This window comes from Onychostoma macrolepis, chromosome 16, assembly GCF_012432095.1.
Source record: "Onychostoma macrolepis isolate SWU-2019 chromosome 16, ASM1243209v1, whole genome shotgun sequence".
Classification (NCBI taxonomy): domain Eukaryota; kingdom Metazoa; phylum Chordata; class Actinopteri; order Cypriniformes; family Cyprinidae; genus Onychostoma; species Onychostoma macrolepis.
Genome location: NC_081170.1, coordinates 16,527,823 through 16,547,958, shown reverse-complemented (window position 1 = coordinate 16,547,958; position 20,136 = coordinate 16,527,823). Strand labels below are relative to the sequence as shown.

At 37.6% G+C, this 20,136-nt stretch overlaps 3 protein-coding genes across 16 annotated transcripts in view; all 3 read right to left on the bottom strand.

The window, feature by feature from the left end:
• lipeb (lipase, hormone-sensitive b) overlaps positions 1-10,698 on the bottom strand; it is a 30,945-nt gene extending 20,247 nt beyond the window's left edge. Inside the window, exons 1-4 of one of the 5 annotated variants that reach the window (XM_058746061.1) lie at positions 10,602-10,696; positions 9,831-9,960; positions 7,055-7,089; positions 458-699 (exon numbers count right to left, since the gene is read on the bottom strand). In XM_058746061.1, the coding sequence (XP_058602044.1) occupies positions 458-699; positions 7,055-7,070 (258 nt within the window). In that variant the 5' untranslated portion in view covers positions 7,071-7,089; positions 9,831-9,960; positions 10,602-10,696. Of the gene's footprint in view, positions 1-457; positions 700-7,054; positions 7,097-9,830; positions 9,961-10,601 lie in introns of all 5 variants that reach the window. The other 4 variants (XM_058746062.1, XM_058746060.1, XM_058746057.1 and 1 more) reach the window with 4 other exon arrangements.
• A 199-nt stretch (positions 10,699-10,897) lies between these two features.
• Positions 10,898-13,801, bottom strand: cd79a (CD79a molecule, immunoglobulin-associated alpha). Its single transcript, XM_058747233.1, has 5 exons — positions 13,663-13,801; positions 12,611-12,955; positions 11,599-11,714; positions 11,404-11,463; positions 10,898-11,332 (listed from the first exon to the last, which is right to left on the bottom strand). The coding sequence occupies exons 1-5, from the start codon at positions 13,700-13,702 to the stop codon at positions 11,216-11,218; spliced, it is 678 nt and encodes a 225-aa protein (XP_058603216.1). The 5' UTR covers positions 13,703-13,801; the 3' UTR covers positions 10,898-11,215.
• A 772-nt stretch (positions 13,802-14,573) lies between these two features.
• Positions 14,574-20,136, bottom strand: part of arhgef1b (Rho guanine nucleotide exchange factor (GEF) 1b) — a 43,998-nt gene continuing 38,435 nt past the window's right edge. For 9 of the 10 annotated variants that reach the window (XM_058746354.1, XM_058746355.1, XM_058746351.1 and 6 more), the window contains 11 exons: positions 19,764-19,838; positions 19,601-19,676; positions 19,311-19,478; positions 19,141-19,228; positions 18,905-19,021; positions 18,717-18,775; positions 18,481-18,624; positions 18,266-18,385; positions 17,845-18,014; positions 17,603-17,703; positions 14,574-17,499 (listed from right to left, as the gene is read on the bottom strand). In XM_058746354.1, the coding sequence (XP_058602337.1) occupies positions 17,629-17,703; positions 17,845-18,014; positions 18,266-18,385; positions 18,481-18,624; positions 18,717-18,775; positions 18,905-19,021; positions 19,141-19,228; positions 19,311-19,478; positions 19,601-19,676; positions 19,764-19,838 (1,092 nt within the window). In that variant the 3' untranslated portion in view covers positions 14,574-17,499; positions 17,603-17,628. The remainder of the gene's footprint in view (positions 17,500-17,602; positions 17,704-17,844; positions 18,015-18,265; positions 18,386-18,480; positions 18,625-18,716; positions 18,776-18,904; positions 19,022-19,140; positions 19,229-19,310; positions 19,479-19,600; positions 19,677-19,763; positions 19,839-20,136) is intronic. The other variant, XM_058746349.1, reaches the window with a different exon arrangement.

The window sequence follows — 20,136 nt, the reverse complement described above, 5'->3', positions numbered from 1 at the left end:
CAATTGTAATTATTATATGATGTTTGCACTCTCATTCTGACGGCACCTATTCACTGCAGAGTCCTTCATCCTTTGGTGAGCAAGTAAGCAAGCAAGCAAGGTGAGCAAAAATAACAACTTTATTTAATGATTTCTTCTCTTATGGGTCAGTCTCCATCACCATTCACGAGAGTACCATGAGGGATTTCATCAAAAATATCTCTATCTGTGTTCTGAAGATGAACGAAGGTCTTACAGGTTTGGAATGACATGAGGGTGAGTAATTAAGGACAGAATTTTCATTTTTTTTGGGTGAACTATTCCTTTAACAGCTGCAGGGTTTGTAAACCAGTTAACTGTGATGACTAACTGCTGAAAATGATGCACTGGGAGCAGCTATTTTTAACAGGGAGGAAACGCACAAATGACTTCTCTTGCCCTCAAGCTAACTCATAATCATAAAAAACACAGAACGCACCTTAACAAGGGAGCGATATCCATTGGCGGGGATATGAGGGTCAAAGTCAAAATGGTGATAGATGGCAGCGAATCCAGATATGACAGGCTCCAGGCTCCGGGCGTGCTCCTGAATGGTGGTCATGGCATCCACCAGGCGCTGAGCTGTGTCCCCGGCTTGGCTCTTTGTGGCCCCAGAGAAGAAGGCAGCATTTTCTTCACACACATCATATAAAGCAGTGAACACTGCCTTGGTGTCCATCACTAAAGGGAATCAGATGTGTTGAGGACAGAATAATTACTTCAAATTGGCACATACTCTGACACACTTTAAAGCCAATATAGAGTGATTAAGCTCAGGACAAAAGCCAAGCACTTGCGTAGGCTGTGGTTATAAACAGCACTATAAACATTTAATAGACCCGTCAACTGGAAATGCTTCAGACGAAGCACTTCAGAAAATCATTTTCTTTATCAGCACTTTGTCAAGTTTTCCAGTAAGCATCCTTAAAACAAGATATATGCACTTAAGATTTCATTAAACATTAGGATTTGTTTTTAGAGTACATGCATTACCATTAAAGGTGCCACAGAATGCACTGATACAATATTTCAGAATGTTCTCTGATATCTACATAGAAGGTATGTGGCTTAGGTAAGGGCAAATATTCTCCAGAAATGGTTTTACATGTGCATTTACAACCCTAGGATTTCTCCCTAGAATGAAATGGTCTGTTATTGGCTTATTTGGAAGGGTCATGAATAATAATGTTGAGCTCTGCTCTGATTGGCTGTTTCACAGTGCAGCTCTGCTCTGATTAGCTGTTTCATAGGAAGGAAACACAGGGAGGAAAATATATATTTCAATACTTTCTCTCGCAGTTATATCGTCGGGTAATTATACTGTATATAATATGCGGGCATCAGGGAGCCGCTATTAATACGCGGGACACTGAAACTAATGCTCGATCGCTTTTTAGTTTCACTTTCAAGATTCGCAATCTCATGAACTCTGTTTATACTAACGGAGCAGCAGTACTTACCATACATTTTACAAGATCAGATGCTTGTCAATGGTACACAGGATCTGTAAATCATTCGCCATCATTCCTCAGTCATCTCTCCTTACTCTGATTATGTGGTAAGTGAAATGCAATGTAACAGGCTACCGCTAGCAAGGAGCTAACCATGTCCCTTTAGTGGCTCACGTTATTTGCTTTCCGTGCCTTTCTGAATACAGACACCAACCCATCCCTGCACTTCACATCCCCTGCACAGCCTGGAACATAACATTTATTTCCATGATCTGCCATTTTCGCTGTTGTCCTCGCTCGTTTCTTCACAATACCTGCAGAACTTCTGATGGTTCGCTGGCGGCTGGCCTAGAACATGGGCGGGTATATGCAAATGTTGGGGGCGTAACTATTAGTGATCCCGACTGTTACATCACAGTCGGTGTTATGTTCTAATTTGCCTATTTTTCTGTGGTCTTTTTTATTCACAAGATTTACATAAGGAGGAGGAAAAAATGGTGTTTGAGGCTCACGGTATGACATTTCCATGTACAGAACTCGTATTATTCAACAATGCCAAGGTAAATACAGTTTTCCATTCTATGGCACCTTTAAGAAATTTGGGTTGTGAAAGATTTTTCTTTTCTTTTTTTTTGAATCGTATTGGAATAATGCATGGATGCATCAAACTGATTAAACGTTATTTCAAATAAATGCTTTATCTTTTGACTTAATTCATCAAAAATCCTGAAAAACATTAAGCAGTACAACAGTTTTTAACATTAATAATAAAAAAAATAATAAAAGGATCATGTGATAGTCAAGACTGGAAAAATAGCTGTGGCTAATGGGAACACAAAGATATAATCTATAAAACCAACTACATTATTTTTAGCATTTTTTTTTTTTATTTAAGTACATTTATAATTTTTAGGGATGTTAAAATGATCACTGTAAAATAAGACAAAAAAACTGTTATGAAAAACTTTTCTTACTTTTTTTACAGTTCAGTGCCTAAGAAAACACACTCAGCTAATAAGGCCTACAACTATCACACAAAGAACTACACATCCAACAGACTCAATGAGGACACATTATGATACACTTTCACCTTGAAGATGCGGACTCTTTAAGAAAACTGCAATTGCATGTCTTCTCTATACGAAAAGACAGGAGCAAACTAAAGGGGACAGAAGCTGTGGACAGTTTCACAGGACATACTAGTGAGTAACCATGGACATCTGCCTGCTATTGTACAGTCATTCACACACTCATGCACATTTATCTGATCAGGATTGACATGCCAAATACAGAGACAATACAGGTGAGTAAGGTCTCTCAGTGACAAGATTATGACTAGGTAAATCTGTTGTACTCCGTGACCGACCAGACAACTGAGAGAAACACAACTTCACAACACTAGACGATGACAGGAATATTGGGACCCCAAAAAAACCTTTGTATGTTCTCAGACAAAACCCAAAATGCAAGCAAATACATCTTTAGCATAATCATTTTTATTGCAGGTACAAACTTGGGTGCTGCCCCACAACTAAGAGTGGTCAAACCCTAAACTTTCAGTCTTACTTTACATTGGGGTGGAAAGACATTTTACAAACAGCATAAAGGGTTTGTGCTTTGAATGTCAGAATCCAAAGTGCTTACTTAGTTTTCTACATCAAGAGAACATTTTGCTTACATGAAATACATTTCCAGTGTTGTTTAGAGCTGAATTCCCAAGATAGCCTCTTATCCGTTGAACATATGGTTTAAGACCGGCCCTGTCCCGTTTTCTTTCTGCCCTTTACCACAGATATAGCCTCCCAGCATTCGCCCAGTCATTCTCTTCTCAGACTTTCCAAACAGCCTTTTTCCCCTCTGCCAAAGTATCCCATGTTGCCTCTCTACCTCCTCCCTGTGACTAGCAGTAATCTCTTCCCCTCATTGGCAAAAACAAACAACACATCTTCCTCTCTCATGGAGGATTGTCCTCTATTCTCTTCCATTTTTGTACCCTGTCCTCATTGTAAAGGCTGTAGCCAGACCCTGAGAGATTAGTGTCCTAATCTGTGCATGGGAAACCAAGTATGTTTCTGTGTCAACTGCTTCCATTGAGAGACTATAATCCAGCAACTGTTGTAAAACTAGTCATGTGGTTTGAGAAATGACTTTTACTGCTATGCTGGGCTTCAGTTCAGAAGCAGGTATTGGAGTATGCTCATGCTTGTGAATTAAATCTTTCATTATGGAAACATGTGCAACAAGACAACCTACCACTCAATCCCTTTACTCACCGGAAGACTTCCAGAACCAGTTTAACAAAGCAGAACAAACACATGGACACTTGAAAACATTCCAAAACTTAAGAATTTTTTACTTTCATAAAGAATTCTTAACTTTCAATAATATGTTGTACACTATCAATGTCTAAAAATAAAATAAAAAACTTACTGGCCCAAAATTTTGAATGGTAGTACTAGGGGTGTGTGATGTATATCGACTGCGATAATATTGCAATTGTTGTTTAAATGATGTGCGATTTGATATTATTGAGTAGTTTGCAAAAACCATTCAAAACACACCTACAGACTGCACGCATTCATTACGTGAAGTCTAGACTAGTGCGCGTGTGTAGAGTGTGTTCTTTCACTGCACTTTCACTACATTTAGAACGAAGACAAAATTAAAGACATGGGGGGGCAGAAAATGTATATAGGCTATTTTATACCACTTCATATAGCCTAGTTAATCAATTTCACACAAAGAATAATGAAAAATAACGCTTCAAAAATTACCATGATTACAAATGTGATATTGATTTTTTACAAAAGCTTTATTACGACAACAAAAATCACTCCAAACACAGCTACAGCACTCTTTTGAGTCTCTGAGCAACATGATGGTGTTTCGTTCCTGAATGAATCAACCGTTTGAATGATTCGGTTCAATCGCTATGACTCACTTATTAACAGTGACTTGCTGCCACCTGCTGGCATAATAATATCTTTTATTATTTAAATAATTTCAAATATTGTTTTTTAACGTTTTGTCTTTAACATATCAAAGCATGATTTATGCATTTGTAATTGCAGGTTAAATGCATTCATGTCTTGCATTAAACAGTGTGTAAATGCATCTAAATGCCACTTCAGATGCAGCTTTTGTGTTTTCGCTGCATTGCAAAGATTCATTTTGAGTTGAGTTGAGTTGTTGTGACGTATGTTGATACTGATTTCATTTGCTTGGTAACAGCCCAAAAGTCTTGTTATTCTAATTTACTGATTAAATGTAAGAATTTGACTCAAAAGATAATGGACACTTTTAGAAAAAATGGCTTTATAAAGGTAAAAATGCCCATAAAATGTAAAAATCTGTTTAAACTTATTGGAAAAGATTAATTTCTATTAGTGTGAACTGACCACCACCCAGAATATGAAGAATATCAAAAACTTTATGAGTCAGCTGTCCACGACAGTCCTTAAGGTACCAGCACAACAACATACAGATACAAATATCGTCTAATTATCGTTATCGATAAAATCCCAGAAAATATCGAGATATTATTTTTTGTCAATATCGCACACCCCTAGGTAGTACACATACACACACACACACACACACACACACACACACACACACACAAACACAAACACACACACACACACACACAAACACACACAAACACACACAAACACACACAAACACACACAAACACACACAAACACACACAAACACACACAAACACACACACTAGAATTAAATATCTTTGCTACTATTTGCAAATTTAGTTGATGGACAGAAGGTGCGAAAAAGAACATTTATCAACAACAATCAATTGATCAATCAGCACTGTTCATTCCAAGTAGAACCAAAATCGCACTGGAAAAATCCATCAAAGAATGAAAGAACCAAACTGAAGCCAGAAAACTAGAGATGTTCCGATACCCTTTTTCCCTTCCCGATACCGATTCCTATACCTAGTCTCATGGGTATTGGCCGATACCGAGTACTGATCCGATACTATGTATCTGGTTATACAGCTGTATGTACTACTTACTAGCCCTGTATGAATTGATAAAATAATTGTATGGTGCGCTTCACCATAGATATATAGATATAGATAGTCTGGCGAGTAAACAAAAAATATAATATATAATGTTTGGAAAAAAGTACACTCTTAACATCAGTCAGTCAAGCATTATAATTATATTATGATAATCAAGTATTATTTATTGATAGAACTTTAGCAATTAGAATTAAAACTTGGTAACCATGTATGAATGCATATTAGTCTTCTAGTCTTCTTAGTCTGTTTCTGTAAAAATGGGGAAAAAAACTATCAATAATACTGATAAGATAATAATAATCATACTATGAATTCTAAGAACAATATAAACGCACTAAAGATTAATGAGCTGCTGGGTTCATGAATATTAATCACGTTTTCTGCGTTTGCTCGAACTGATTTGCTGAAATCAAAACAGGGACGATAATAGGTGAGCGCCAGCCAATGAGATTGTCGTTTGCGCATTAGCTCCGCCTACTACCGGAGAACCCGACAGTTAAACTGAAGAATTCCAAAAGGAACTCCGTTATTTTGACAGGAAAATACAACAAAGAATATCGTTTACATACCATTCGGAATTGACGCGCTACATGTAAAAGACTCTCTCTCTCTCTGCGTGTGAGAAAAAAAGCAAAGCGACGGCGAGTCGTGCACTTCACACTAGAGCTTACGGTGCGTCAAATACAGGTGCGCTGCGCATTCATTCAGATGATCTGAAAAATAGATCGCTTGACGGAGAGAGAAACTCTGAAGCGCTCAGTCAGAGTGTTCGGCGAGTGACAATATATCTGCGCTAAACTTATACATAGCCTCCAACTCACATACTGGCGAGTAAAATCTGATTATCAGCCAGTGGCTAATATTAGACATCATTTAGTCGCTCAGGGTGAAGATTGAGTCGCATATGCAAGTGATTTACTGGCAATGTGCTTGCACGTTTGTACTTCTTCTTCGCTGCTCTATATAGTGGTTGCTTGTGGCAACACAGCACAACTTCCTGTGTTCGCATTCTGAGCAGCGAAGAAGAATTGATTTCCTATTTGCAGCGTTAAGCAAAGCTAGCGCGCATAACTATAGGTCTTGTTTAAGAAAATGGTATCGGATCGGTACATGGGTTCAAGCACTCGCCGATACCGATGCCAGAATTTTTTGTGATATCGGTGGAATTTCCGATACTAGTATCGGAATCGGAACAACCCTACAGAAAACTATGTAATTTGCTATCTACTTTGAATGTGATAATTCAGGTTTGCACTATACCGATCTGCTCAATTCATCCAAACATAATACATATCTACAGCCAAAGCCTGACCTAACCAGCTAAGCAAAATTACTCTTTCAGTGACACTGCTTTACAATACATGAATACAAGTTACCCATAAAGCATACAGCACAATCCACAGCAGAGGAGCAACAACACACGTTTAAGGTGCACAGGGGGTGAAGCAGAGCTTAAGTGTGAGAATCTACAACCTAAAAACATGCAGAACACAGCACATACACACACAAAAACACACAGGGACTGATCCCTGAACATTACCCTCGTCAGAACTCATGCTGGAGTCCTTGTGCGTCCTGTCCCCTCAACACCCGCACAGCCATGGAGCCAGAGAAATAGAGACATAGGAAGGGGGAGGTAAACAAAAGGGGAAGACAGTAAGATAGAGTGTTTCGATTGGATGCTCTCACTCGCCCTCCCTCCCACCCGTTCATCCCCTCAGATCACAATGTGACTTTCTGTCACTTTCTATTTCATCCTCTATTCTTTTCTGCGAACTCTTCTTCTTTTATTCTCATTCGCCTCATTCCCAGGAGAGAACAGCTTTGTTATTTTCTCCCATACCAACTGTCTCTCTGTTGTGGTGAGATGACTTTTCACCCAGTGTACAATGAAAACAAATTACTCACTGCAACATGTACACATGTGCCACACACACACACAGACACAGACACAGAGACACACACACAGACACACGCAGGCAGACACACACACACACACACACAGACAGACACACACAGATACACACACACGCAGTGTTTGCCGTTTAAAGGATCCAGGCTAACTGTGTCCTAGGACCAACTAGCCTCTACAAAATCACAACTGCCTAAATAACCTTTGTCTCTATTGGTTGTATCACCAGGGGGCGGCCAGTGACCTTCACCCTAACTGGACGTTCCAAACGTGGCACCTCTCTTTGACACAAGAAGGTCCAGACAGAAACAAACAATGACCTCCAAAACATTATTTTTGTCATTGCTACAACAAAAGTGGTGCATTACACAGATGATACTTCAGTTAGATCATAAATTGTATTAGGCAACTGCATTAGGTCATATGGTGAGACAGTAATATCCATGTCGCACTGTATAATAAATCAATTGCTAAAATGTACTTCTGAGCATAAGTAACATTAGCATAAATCCACCTTCGATAACTAAGAATGCACCAATATTGAATTTCTGGCCAATACAGAAAACAATTTTCATGCTATGGATGATATTAAAAATAAATTAAATGAAAAAATAAAACACTAAACATCAATTAATGCTAAAAATGTAAAGTACAGGCCTATTTAAATGCATAAGAATGCATTTTAAATTAAGAAAAAGTTATGTATAAAAAATGTTAATTTGACAATGTAAATAAATTATGTTAATTAATTTACTGTCATATGGTAAGAGTAATATGCATGTCACACTGTATAATAAATTACTATAATTAATATACTGTCAATCAATTACTAAAATGTAATTCTGATTAAATATTTTTTTTTTAATTATGCAGTAAACAACACTGACGTTACTTCACACTGAAAGTTCACCTTCAATAACTAGGGACACACAATACAGATAATTATTTTTATTTCATAGATTATTAAAAATAATATAAATTAAAAAATATAGATTAAAAATAAATAAATCTATTAACGCTAAAATCGTAAATGCTATAAGTGAATTTCCTCATTTTAAATAAGAAAAAATATTTATTCAAAAAATTAATTTGACAGTGTTAATAAATTAATTGTTTTTTAAAGAATAACTTGCTAAGTGCTGGATAACAGCAAAGGAAATCAATATGTAAAAACAGAGGAAATAAATTGCAATAATGATAACATGCATCTCTACAAATTGTTCCTAGTAAACTTAAAATTGGATGAAAAAACATATACATTATTATTCTTTAGAATGTATTAACTGTCTACTGACCTCTATATTTATTACAAACTTGAATGTACCTCTATACAAAGTGAGTATGCTAAAGAACCAATCTTATGACTATCAATTCTTAAGGGGAAATGACTTCTTCATACATTTTCAAACGCCAAACTATCTGTTGGAATAGGAAAAAAGTGGAAGATCAACAGAAAATAACAAGGGATGTTCTCCATGTGTTTAAATATTCTCATCTGGCTAGAAATGAGAACAAATGCTCAACTTTCAAAACAGAAGCATACTTTTGAAATATAAATAGACATTTGAAATAATTAGAAATATTTCTTTATTATTGTTAAATGTATACAAATGCAACTAGCTTGTGTCGCATTGCTCATGTAAAATGTTTGCACTATTTAGGTAACAAAAGTTCATTGCTGGAGATTAGCTGCTGGAAAATCAGAATTTCTCCGATTTTTTAAGGTACAAACCCATCTTATTTTTAGCACAAACTAATGGCTTGCATACAGATGGATTTCCCAATATTCTCATGGGTCAAAGACCACACATTTCTACAAAGGATCTTTGTAAACTGACCAGACCTGAACTTTCTCTCTCCGTTCTACATACGTATATCCAGGACCACATCCTTTATTCATTCAGCTGGCAATAAGGAACAATGAAAGGCCCCGAGAAGACCTTTGTCCAAGATTATTTTGTAAATGTGGTAAAATCATCTCAACAGGAAAAGAAAAACAATACGCTGGCCCTGACATCAGTGAAGAGTTTCCTCTCACTCTCATCCAAACCTGACAGCAGCAAGTAAACAACTTATCTACACATACAAATGTGATAAGGTTAATATATGAATGTACAAGACTACAGATCTTTTCATAATGTTCTTCTGCACATCTGAGAACTCGCTTCAAATGGCTGAGTGAGGCTTTTACGGCAAATCCTCTCACTGATCCCTCGACAAGGCAGGGGTCTATGGTGAAAACCTGAAACCCAGTCAGCCAGTGACGTACTGGCCATTGCAACACAGAGAACATGGGAACCATCTCAATAACACTGTGGTGAAATAAATGGTTATTTGAAAGCCCAAAGTGGCCAACAGTTGCTTTTAAATGAGGTCTAAAGCGGCGGCAAGATACTTTACTCACCCTAGTGCCGTTTTACAAAGCCTTTCTTTTGTGGAAGATAAATGAAGATCATTTGGTAAATGTATCAGCGTTTTTGTCTATCCATACAGTGGAAGTCAATGGTCACCAAAATGGTTTGGTTACCAGCATCCTTCAAAACACCACAAAACAAAAGAAAGACATACAGGTTTGGAACAACACAAGGGTGAGTAAATGATGACAGTTTTTCATTTTTGGGTGCACTATCCCTTTAAGAGCATCTACCCTTACTACACACATCTTTACTGTGATTATAAGCTTAAAAGCACACAGACAGACGCCAATCTAGAATAGATCATTCATGAGTCAGGCATCCTAAACCACATCCTGATGTATTGCAGCAAAGTTTAGGCAAATACTCACAGGTCATTCAAACGTAAGTATATCCTCTCCTGTCTAAAACGTGCTGTCAACACACTTTAAATAAAATGTCATAAATGCATAACTGCAACACTACACTGCAGTGTTACAGTTACCGTAGCCGATGTATTGCATAACACAACATAGTTCAAACGTAATTCAAACCTGTTGGAAATCATATGAGAAATTTTAAAACCTATTAGTAAGGAAAAAACAGTGCTCATACGATGTGCCACACAGCACCAGCATTACTGTACACTACAGTAAGCGCTCGGGCTTTAATCTTGTTTGACACTTCTGGAACTAACTCATCTAACCGGAGCGCGGATGTCATTTACAAGCGACAACTCGCCCCCTAAATAAAGCGGTTATGTTTATTAAATGAGAATATACCTATTGGACCCTCTTTGTGTTTTGACGAACGTCTTCTGTTTACTGCTTTTTCAAGAACACCGCTCCCAGACTTCTTTGCAGACGCCATCTTCCTCAAACACGAATGATTACCTCCCCCTCTGTTCTGTCTGGACATACCTTACAGGCGGCCACGCCCACATCAAAATCTATAGCCAATAACGCGTCAGAGAATAATCAAAGCACCTATCACTTCATAGTACTGCCCATCACGCTGCCCATATTGAGCCAAATGACACTCCTACAACGTCAAAATGCAATACAATAACACAAATATGCCAGTTTCTCTAGTTTATTTTCTTTAATTGCCAATTTGAGTATCCAGTGCATTTATTTATTTAGAATCTTCCTCAGGACACACTTAAAATGTCACATTCATTATACAATTCATTCAAACCATTAGCAGATATATTTGATTTACCACTGCAAAATGCAAACAAGCTTATCTTCAAACTAATGACGAGATGCAAAGACACACTGACAGCAGGCTCACGAAATTACGACTTGAACAATTTATCTGAAGTAATACACAGAGTTCACTTTTCCCTCGACTGTCTTTCTGGTTCCTTTTCCTCTTTCTCTTTCTCCTGCTCCAGCTACGGCTTCTCCAGCTGAATGTCTTCTGCACAGTTGGCCACATCCTGATAGGGGCCTTGCAGATTGGTGCGTTGAATTTGATGGTAAGCTGAGTTGCAGTCGTCCAGGTTTAGACCCTGTTGAAGGTCACTTTTGTGAATACGCAGAATGCTAATAAAAAAAGAAAATGTAGTGGGAATAGACATACCTCATAGATATTCTCCTCCTCCCTTCCTTTCTTCCTCTCCAGTTGGTTCAGCCTCTTTGACTAGAGGAATAAACGTCCATCATCACCATCATCATGGAATCACTTTATTTATTTGTTTGTTTAATGTTCTGTCTGCAATGCATCCGATATGCTGAATCAACATTAAATCAACATTACACGATCAGTGTGTCTGACCTTACAGAGGAGCATGGTGCCAGGGAGCAACACACACATCAGCAGCAACACCCCTTCTGCTGTAATGATGCTGTTCTTCACACTCTCGCTGAGGTTCAAGGTCTTCTGCAAAGGTACTAATTAAAGAGAATATCTTAACTCCTGAAGACTTTTCAGAAATGACAAGTAGCCTAGATCAAACTGACCATTGTCTTAAAAAAAGTTGAAACAGACAAAAATAGAGGCAAAAAAAAAAGCAGAAACTTTCACTTCCTCTGACAGTAAAACTTGCATGTGTGTATATAAAGAGAGTTAAGTAACACAAACTTCGCATGAATGAGAGGAATTTGGGTTTATGTCATTGAATGGGTTATTTGTGTTTGCCTAACTCAGCCAATTGAATGATATGTGGGGATTATTGCACAATGCGGACTGAGTGCAAGCATTGTTATGTTTGTCACTTTCGTACTTATGCAATTAAGAATAAATAGTGGGCCTATACATCAGATTACATTAAAATGCATAACTGTAAGTTATATATACAGTATTTATTATAGACTACTGTTCAAAAGTTTGAGGGCAGTAAGATTTTTTTTTTTTATTGCAAGGATGCAATAAATTAAAAATAAAATATAAACAGTGACAGTAAAGACTTACTTACAAAAGGAATTATATTTCAAATGCTGTTCTTTTGAACTTTCTATTAATCAAAGAATCCAGAGAGAAAAGTTCACTGTTTCCACAAAAATATTAAAGAGCATGGCACTGATAATAACAATAATGCTTCTTGAGCACCAAAAGAAGGTTCAGTGGAGTAATTGCTGATGAAAATTCAGCTTTTCTATCACAGGAATTAGATTAGTTTTGAATTATAATATTTCACAAAATTGCTCTTTATTGTATTTTTTGATCAAAGTAGTGCAGTCTTGGTGAGCGAGACTGCACTTATTATTATTTATTTTTTTTTTTGAACGGTGATACTGACAAGAAATAAAATTAATCATATTAAACATATAACTGTGGTCTGACTCACTGTATACTTGAAGAAAGGTACCATGGGTAAAGATGTGAAAAGTGCCATAATCCAGTTTACACTGGTACAAGCCGGTATCATTGAGACGGACCTTCTTGAAAAACAGCAAATGGCATGTGACTCCTCCGGTCACATCTGTTGAATTGTTCATCAGATTGTTGGATAGATTTAATAAACTGGGCATTGTGGTACCATTGGTGGTGTGAATATTCATGATCCAGTTGACATAGGGGCTCTCATTCCAGCGGTAGCAGCAGCGGATGGTGGCTTCATGGGAGAGAGCCACACGCACCAATGGCTTATCTGCCTCCAGTTTCAGGAGTTCAAAACCAGCGTTGGCAACAGCTTATGCAAAGGACAATAAAAATAAAAACCATATAATAATATGCTCTAATATTGGGTGGCACAACAGCACAAGAAAATATTAAAGTGTAAAACAGTCCACAGTGGGGGGGTTTCTTTAAGATTTGCTTATATGTGATTAAAACCCTCTAACATAAAAGCAGCTTAACATATAGCTTTAATTTCCACCCGAAGAGCATTAACTTCAATCCACGTGATATCAGCATGTTTAAATCTATTAGCTAAACTGAACACTTTCCACCCACAAAAAGCTGTATAGACAAGACTTGTCATGTGAAAAGCTACTTAATACAGCGTAAAATTAAATTAGACCCTTAAAATTGTAAGTCACACTGAAAAAGACAAAGATGTAAAAACTGGTGAAAAATCTAGACTGGTAGCAATAAGATGCAAATTGTAACAGCTGCTCTGAGAGGAAATCAGCTTCACTGAAGCAGAACATAGACGTGCAGATGGAAACTTTGTGCACTTTGTTCTTTTTTAGGAGATAAAAAGTATATTGCTGAATTTAAAATGGTATGCTTTCGAAAAACTGAATTTAATTTTTTCTATACATATACATTTTTTGTGCTCAAAGAGAGCTTAGATCACTTTAAAACCAGTTAATTATACTGAATGCTTAACAAATATTAGAATTTTACAATAAAACTAAAATTACATACACGCATGAAATACATGTTAATGCTTACCTGCCCAGAAACACAAGAAAATGATCAGTGTGAATGCCATTTTCTCTAATAAACCAGATAAACCTTAAAAAAACCCCTCTTGCTGCTCATCAGTGAATGTGCAGTTCAAGTGTTTGTCTTCTCTTCCTGTATCATCTACACCCACCCATTCTTCTATTTCAGTTTGTGGTGAACACACGCAAATACAGGGGTTGGACAAAATAATATGAACTCCTGGGAAATAGGCAATAATTCATTATTAAGGTGTTTTACCATCATTTGCCTTTAAAACAGCTTCTAATCTTCGTAGAAAAGATTCATGCAACTTTTGAATAGTCTCTAGTTTAATGAGACTACAAAAACATCTGCCAGTTGCTTTACAGATGTTGAAGGACGGAATCTGCTTCTCACCATTATCTCCAAAACTGCCTACAGTAGTCAAACATGGTCTTCAAGGTGAATTCTGAAGTTTGCTGACACTCTGCTGCAGAAGTTCTGCATTGTTTGGCCCCTATCATTCACTTTCAGTTTTCATCCACTATTCTTCTCTGATTAGTCTTGCTATGCTTTGCAGTCATAATAGTAAAGACTGTTGTTCGTAAAACACCAAACAACCGGGCCGTTAAGGCTAAACAGACTCCCATGATTTTTCATTCATTTTTGGAAGTCATACAGTAACAATTCACCCATTTTCCCCACAGTTTGTCCTAAACAACTTATACTATACAAAAAGAGAATATAGACATCATAATTGGATAAAGATTATTGGATTTTTTTTTTTTTTTTTACTGTACCCAGTACAAATGATATTGACCCCATAATAATGGATGTTCCCATTATTTAGTCCAACCTCTGTACATTCTTCTCTTTTTTTGGATAATGTGATAATATAAACCGAATGCTGCTGAAAATAAGGACAATACAAGCTCAAATAATTTTTGATCATTTATTAAAAAAAAAAAAAAACAGGAAAAAATAATTAAAAAAAACGTACCTAAATTTTTCTTATGTATCTTACATATAAAATCAAAGCCCAAATACACAGAATAGTCCTTGCATAATCATTTATATAGACAGACAGCAATGGAATGCCTGTAATGAGTGGACTCCTGTACACAGAATTACATAAAAGACAGTCATGGATTGCAGAAGGTTTAAAAGATCTAACAAAGAGCACTCAGTACTAAGCACTCAGCCATTTTTAAGAAGAACAAATGAGCGGAACTGCTATAATTTGGCGGATCTGGAGCAAAATATCAGATTAATATATAACACTGAACATCGCTAAATGAGGAGAAGGCAAGTATACCCGTGCCTGTCAGCTGGACTAAAAGAGCCCTTTAGAAATTAAAACAAATCCAATCCAATCTGCACAAGGCACCCTATAAATAGATTTAAACATACAGATATATCACTATGTATACATATATGTGACAGATACATATGAAAAGTTGAAGGAATGAGAGAGAATGACACCACACCCAAACCCTGTCTTATCAATTATCAAGAGTTGAAGGGAATATCCAAGGCTCAATTTGAAACGCACTTTCTAATTGAATCTAAACTGTGGTCGGTTCCACATCAAAAATAAGACCCTTGCCTTTTATAGTTGTTCTGGTTAAGGGTGTATTTTGTCTCTCTCAGTCCTTCTTTTATAACAAGCAATGCATAGTATGGTAATAATTACATAATTTTCAAAGAAAACCAAAAGAACAGAATCAAAGCAAATGAATAAACCACCCATTCAAGCAATCGAGAATGAAAAAAAATTGTGCAAAAGGACTGAAAGAGAAGTAGGTAGAACAGATCTTGCACCATGATAGTTTCATTACCAAACTTTAAACGGTTTCATTTGCTACTTCTAAAAGGAAAAAGCAACGAAAATTAACAAAAGGTCTTATTGACATTTACTACAACCAACACTGCTGGCCAGAATGCAAGACTTCTGGCAAATTGTTCTGGTAAAGGAAATCAGCTGGGAAAAGAACCAAGGCCTTACAGAAATCAATATTATCAACACGATTACAACTTAAAAATGAATATAAATCACACTAATGTAACAAATAATGAAAAATATGTTGTATAAATTTGGAAGTCGGTCGAGGGTAGAAAGACCTGTTGCAGTAGCATCATGAATACATAAAAATAATTACAGTACTGGTGAAAAAAAATTGTGTTCCTGTCTCTGAACTCTTGAGATATAACATCATTTTAAACCCCTGCAAGTGCCTGATTCTCTGTGGTCTGGTTTCATAATTAGATAAGGAGAGCAGGAGAGAAAAAGCTGGTCCCTTAAGCTAGAAAAAAAAACATGGACTGATAATGAGAATCAGGATACTTCTCTATTACTCATACTGCAATTCATTTCTGAACCAACTTAATTCCTTCTGTCTTAAATAGGATTATAAGCCAATCAATCCACTTCACCATTTTGTGGGTTGATCCAGCAGCTAAGGCGAACTCTCAGAGTTTGGAAAGGGGTGGGTGACTAGTTTGGACCCCCTTACAGCTCAGTAAGCCATTCCAATTGACAGCTGACCTTCCTATGCAAGGCAAAAGTGTTTTCATATCTAAACTTTGTTCCACTATGATTTCTTTGGTCCTGCTTATAAAGAAAACTACTCCCTAAAATAAAACAAACTGAGAAACAATGACAAGCTAAACTAATTTTGCAAACTGTGCTGTAGAACATGAAGGTAGAAAAAACTTAATTATCTGAAATGACCGATGCGTTTTCCAGCCACATAAACAGAATTTGCATAGTGCACGAAAATAGGCAATGTGTGATGATTATCATAAGATCTGGGTCCACCTACCAGAATACAATCTGCAACACCCGGGTTAGAGAACGCTACACACTGTACATGCTTCACGTTATAACAGCACCGACATGTAGATGTTCCTGCAAGCTGGTCATTCAAAATGCTACGTAATATGTGCATATTTCCCCACACCGACAATGTCAAACTGTGACGACATCTCTCGACATCAATGCTTACCTTGATTTCACTTCAGAGGGGTTAGGCATTACAAAGCAAGCCCACCTTCCTCAAACCTTCTCTCTACTTACTCCATCTGTTGATCTATCCTACTTAGCACTTATTTTTTCATTCACAGAGCAACAACAGAACTTCTGATAAGAGGACAAATCAAAACAGGGTTAAAAAAAAAAAAAAAAAAAAAGTCCATATTTTTACTCTCCATTTTACTGCAATTTGGCCAATGCATGCTACAACGGCTCAATACTCCGCTAAAAGCTGACATATCTCCTTTTGAATATCTATTATTTTTGAAAATACATGTAATATAGTATGGTAATAATTATTAGGATGAATGAACATTTTGAAATGTGTAAAAAAAAAATTAAATGAAAGGGCACATATTCTGCTTGAAAACCTGACTAAAGTACATTCTGAGAAACAGACAAAGATGCAACTATACTTTTCTATGAATATAGATAGTCTTTTGATACTAAATGACTTTTGACATGCTTATACAGGTTTATCGTTGTGTGTGCGCATGTTTGTGTATGTTACAGTGCTTTTACATGCACTCGTAGCATTTCGTGCTGGAATCTCTCTAGGTGTTGCACATTTCTTTGGCATCTTTTGGCAAGACCGTATCTCATACCTCTCAACAGAAACACATACGCACTCATTCAAGGTCAAGGATCACTATAATTTCACAACACCCACTTCATTTCATTTCTCAGTGGTATGGAAAGTGCTGGAGGCCAGCTGACAATCTTCTGAAAGGACAGTTGAGAAGAGAGAATAGAGAGAGCAGGAACATTCAGGCAGAATTAGTCAATCAGCGAATCCCTCGAAAGCAAGTCTCGAGTCCAGCACATACAGTGATCTGAGGACAAACAAGACAGAAGATGGAAACTGAAATGCTGTACTTATAAAAAAGAGAAAGGTGCTACAAAAAATATGGTTTTGTATTAAGTATGTGGTAGTACCTTATAACAGCAGGTTGTGATGTTTCTCAGTTGTAATGGCCCTCCTGAAGTGAATATTTAGCGAGGGCTTCTTGCAATTTATAATGGTCCTCCTCGACAGCCTGGGAACAAACACAACACCAGAGATGCGTAATAGTTAAAGCACCTCTCTCAGATGAAGCCCCCTAAATTTCATCCTCTTCAAGATCTAAAGCTTGTTCTGAGCCTGTTCTCTTTCACAAATGCAATTGCTTTCTCCTCACCTGCAGTCTCTTGAGTTGCTCCTCAAGTGTCTGCAGTCTCCTCTGTACCTCCTCCAAGCGTTCCTGAGAAAGCACTAGAGGAGCACTGATCCCTCTAGCCTCTTCTTTATTCCCTCCATCTCCCCCACTCTCTTCTCCTTCAGTTCTTCCTTCTGTGCTGGATTCCTCCACTAAGAAGGAAAAAAGGAATTGGGGATCTCATTATCAATCAGAAAAACATCCCCAAGGCAAAATATATGACTGTCTTCCATCTTTTCTTTTAGAATTAGAATAAACGACAGGCTGTTTGTAAGACTTCGAAGTACATTTCTTCTTTTTGCATGCTGAACTTATTCAGGAACTCGCTGTACTTGCTGTACTATGCTTAAGTGTGAGGTTGAACCTTGTTAGCTTAAAACCTGAAGCAATATGTGTGCAGTACCTGACGACTGACCTCCATCTGCCTCCTGGATTTCAGGTGCCGTCCCTCCATTTTCCCCAAGAGTCTGAGAGTCATCAGACAGACTAATACTCCCGACTAATAGCCTCTTCAAATACATGACTGCGAGAGGTATACAAGCAAAAAAAACGAATAAGTACAGCATGAAATTGTAGGTGTTCACTGCTAGACCTGTATGAAATGACACGCATTCTGACCTTCATCCAAAGCACCAATAGCAGACTTCTCTGGAGGGGCGTGGCTATGGCTAAGCAGGTCAAAACCATTGGCAGCTAGGTAGTCTATGAGTGAAGAATCAGTTTCTCTACTCTTCTCATAAATAAGACTGTCTTTAAATCGCCCTATGGTGAAATAAAACACAGTCACATTATAAAACTACGGTAAAATTACTTGGACAGACTTAATATCTGTTTCCAAGAGCCAAAAGTCTCACCACCACGACTTTTCAATGGGTCTCCTCCATTCTCAGTAGGGCTAAGAGGGGGATGCGAACTGTAGAAAAGAAATGGAAAAAGTTTTTAATGACTGAAGTCGGCTTTGAGTTTGCTAGTTCAACGCCACCTTCAAAAAGATGCCCAATTACTCTTATGGGGCCTTGCTATTTGCCAAAAACACACTCACGGGCTGTATGCAGGTCCACTGGCACTGCTGGGCACGCTGCCAGCTCTTTGTCTATCTAGCTTATTCCCACCCCTCTTCTTCAACTCGTCAACCGTAGACTTAATCACCTCTGTCCAACTGGAGCATAAACAGACTGAGTGTCAAATTACATGTTTTGAAGCGGGATTTCATATCTTCTTGTCAGTCATTCAGATAAATGTTCCATTTAAATGGCTTCATATGGTTCACACACTCACTTTTTCTTCTCCCCGCCAGACTGAGCCACTAGTTCATAGATCTGTGCTCCGCTGTCCCAGGTGAAGATGACGTAGAGGGCCTTTGGGTCTGATGGAAAGAACAAAAGTAACTGTATATCAGATTCACATTCTTCAGAATACAACATGCTAATTCACTGAAACTCACTCACCAGTGGCCACGTCTCTGAGAAAAACAGATTCTAGTTTGATGATTGGACTCAGCATCTGTTTGCCTTCCTGAACGGCAATGTTGCTTTTGCTCTGACACTTCAAAACCATCTTATCATCCTGCTTCTGAAGCAAGACCAGCAGGTCTGACAGCAAAACACAGTGCACATCTGAAAATACACACAAGAACAGGGTAGAGTAAGAGGCTGAATTCTTGATTATGGAAGCACTGAAAGTAAATACATTCTTGTCATTGAAATTGTAATTTGGGGAATGCGTCAACGGCGGTTACCAATCGCTTTCTCCTTGGTCACCCTCCATGTCAGAGGTCCTTCAAACAGCATCTTTCTGGTGGTCAGATCAATGCTCTGATGAATAGAGAAAAGAGTGGATCATATCAGCCCCAGAGTGTCTGCATTAGTAACATACACATGAGACATTAATATATTTCTCACCTTGTACTCACTGTAGAGGTCATTGCTCGGTTTCAGTCCTGAGGTGTCCAGCCGGCGCTGGTAGTCTTTCAAAATCTGAGTTGAAGATGGGCAGATATTTAGGAGGGAAAAAAACGAGAGTGGTGGTTGGGAAAATGCATATGAGAGATTATGAACCATATAGGGTGGGCTATATCACAGTATGAACAATTTAAAGGTATAGTTCACCCAAAAATGAAAATTCTGTCATTAATTACTCATCCTTTTATCATTCCAAACCAGTTAGACCTTTTTTAATCTTCAGAAAACAGATATTTCTGATGAAATCCGAGAACTTTCTGACCCTCCACAGACAGCAACACAACTACCGCTTTCAAGGTCCAAAAAGGTAGTA

Coding starts and splice junctions, on each gene's coding strand:
- cd79a (XM_058747233.1), bottom strand. CDS start 13,702: ATGGCATTCACACTGATCATTTTCTTGTGTTTCTGGGCAG. Junction 12,956..13,662: donor TTTCTTGTGTTTCTGGGCAG/GTAAGCATTAAC, acceptor CCTTTGCATAAG/CTGTTGCCAACGCTGGTTTT. Junction 11,333..11,403: donor AGGAGGAGAATATCTATGAG/GTATGTCTATTC, acceptor GACCTTCAACAG/GGTCTAAACCTGGACGACTG.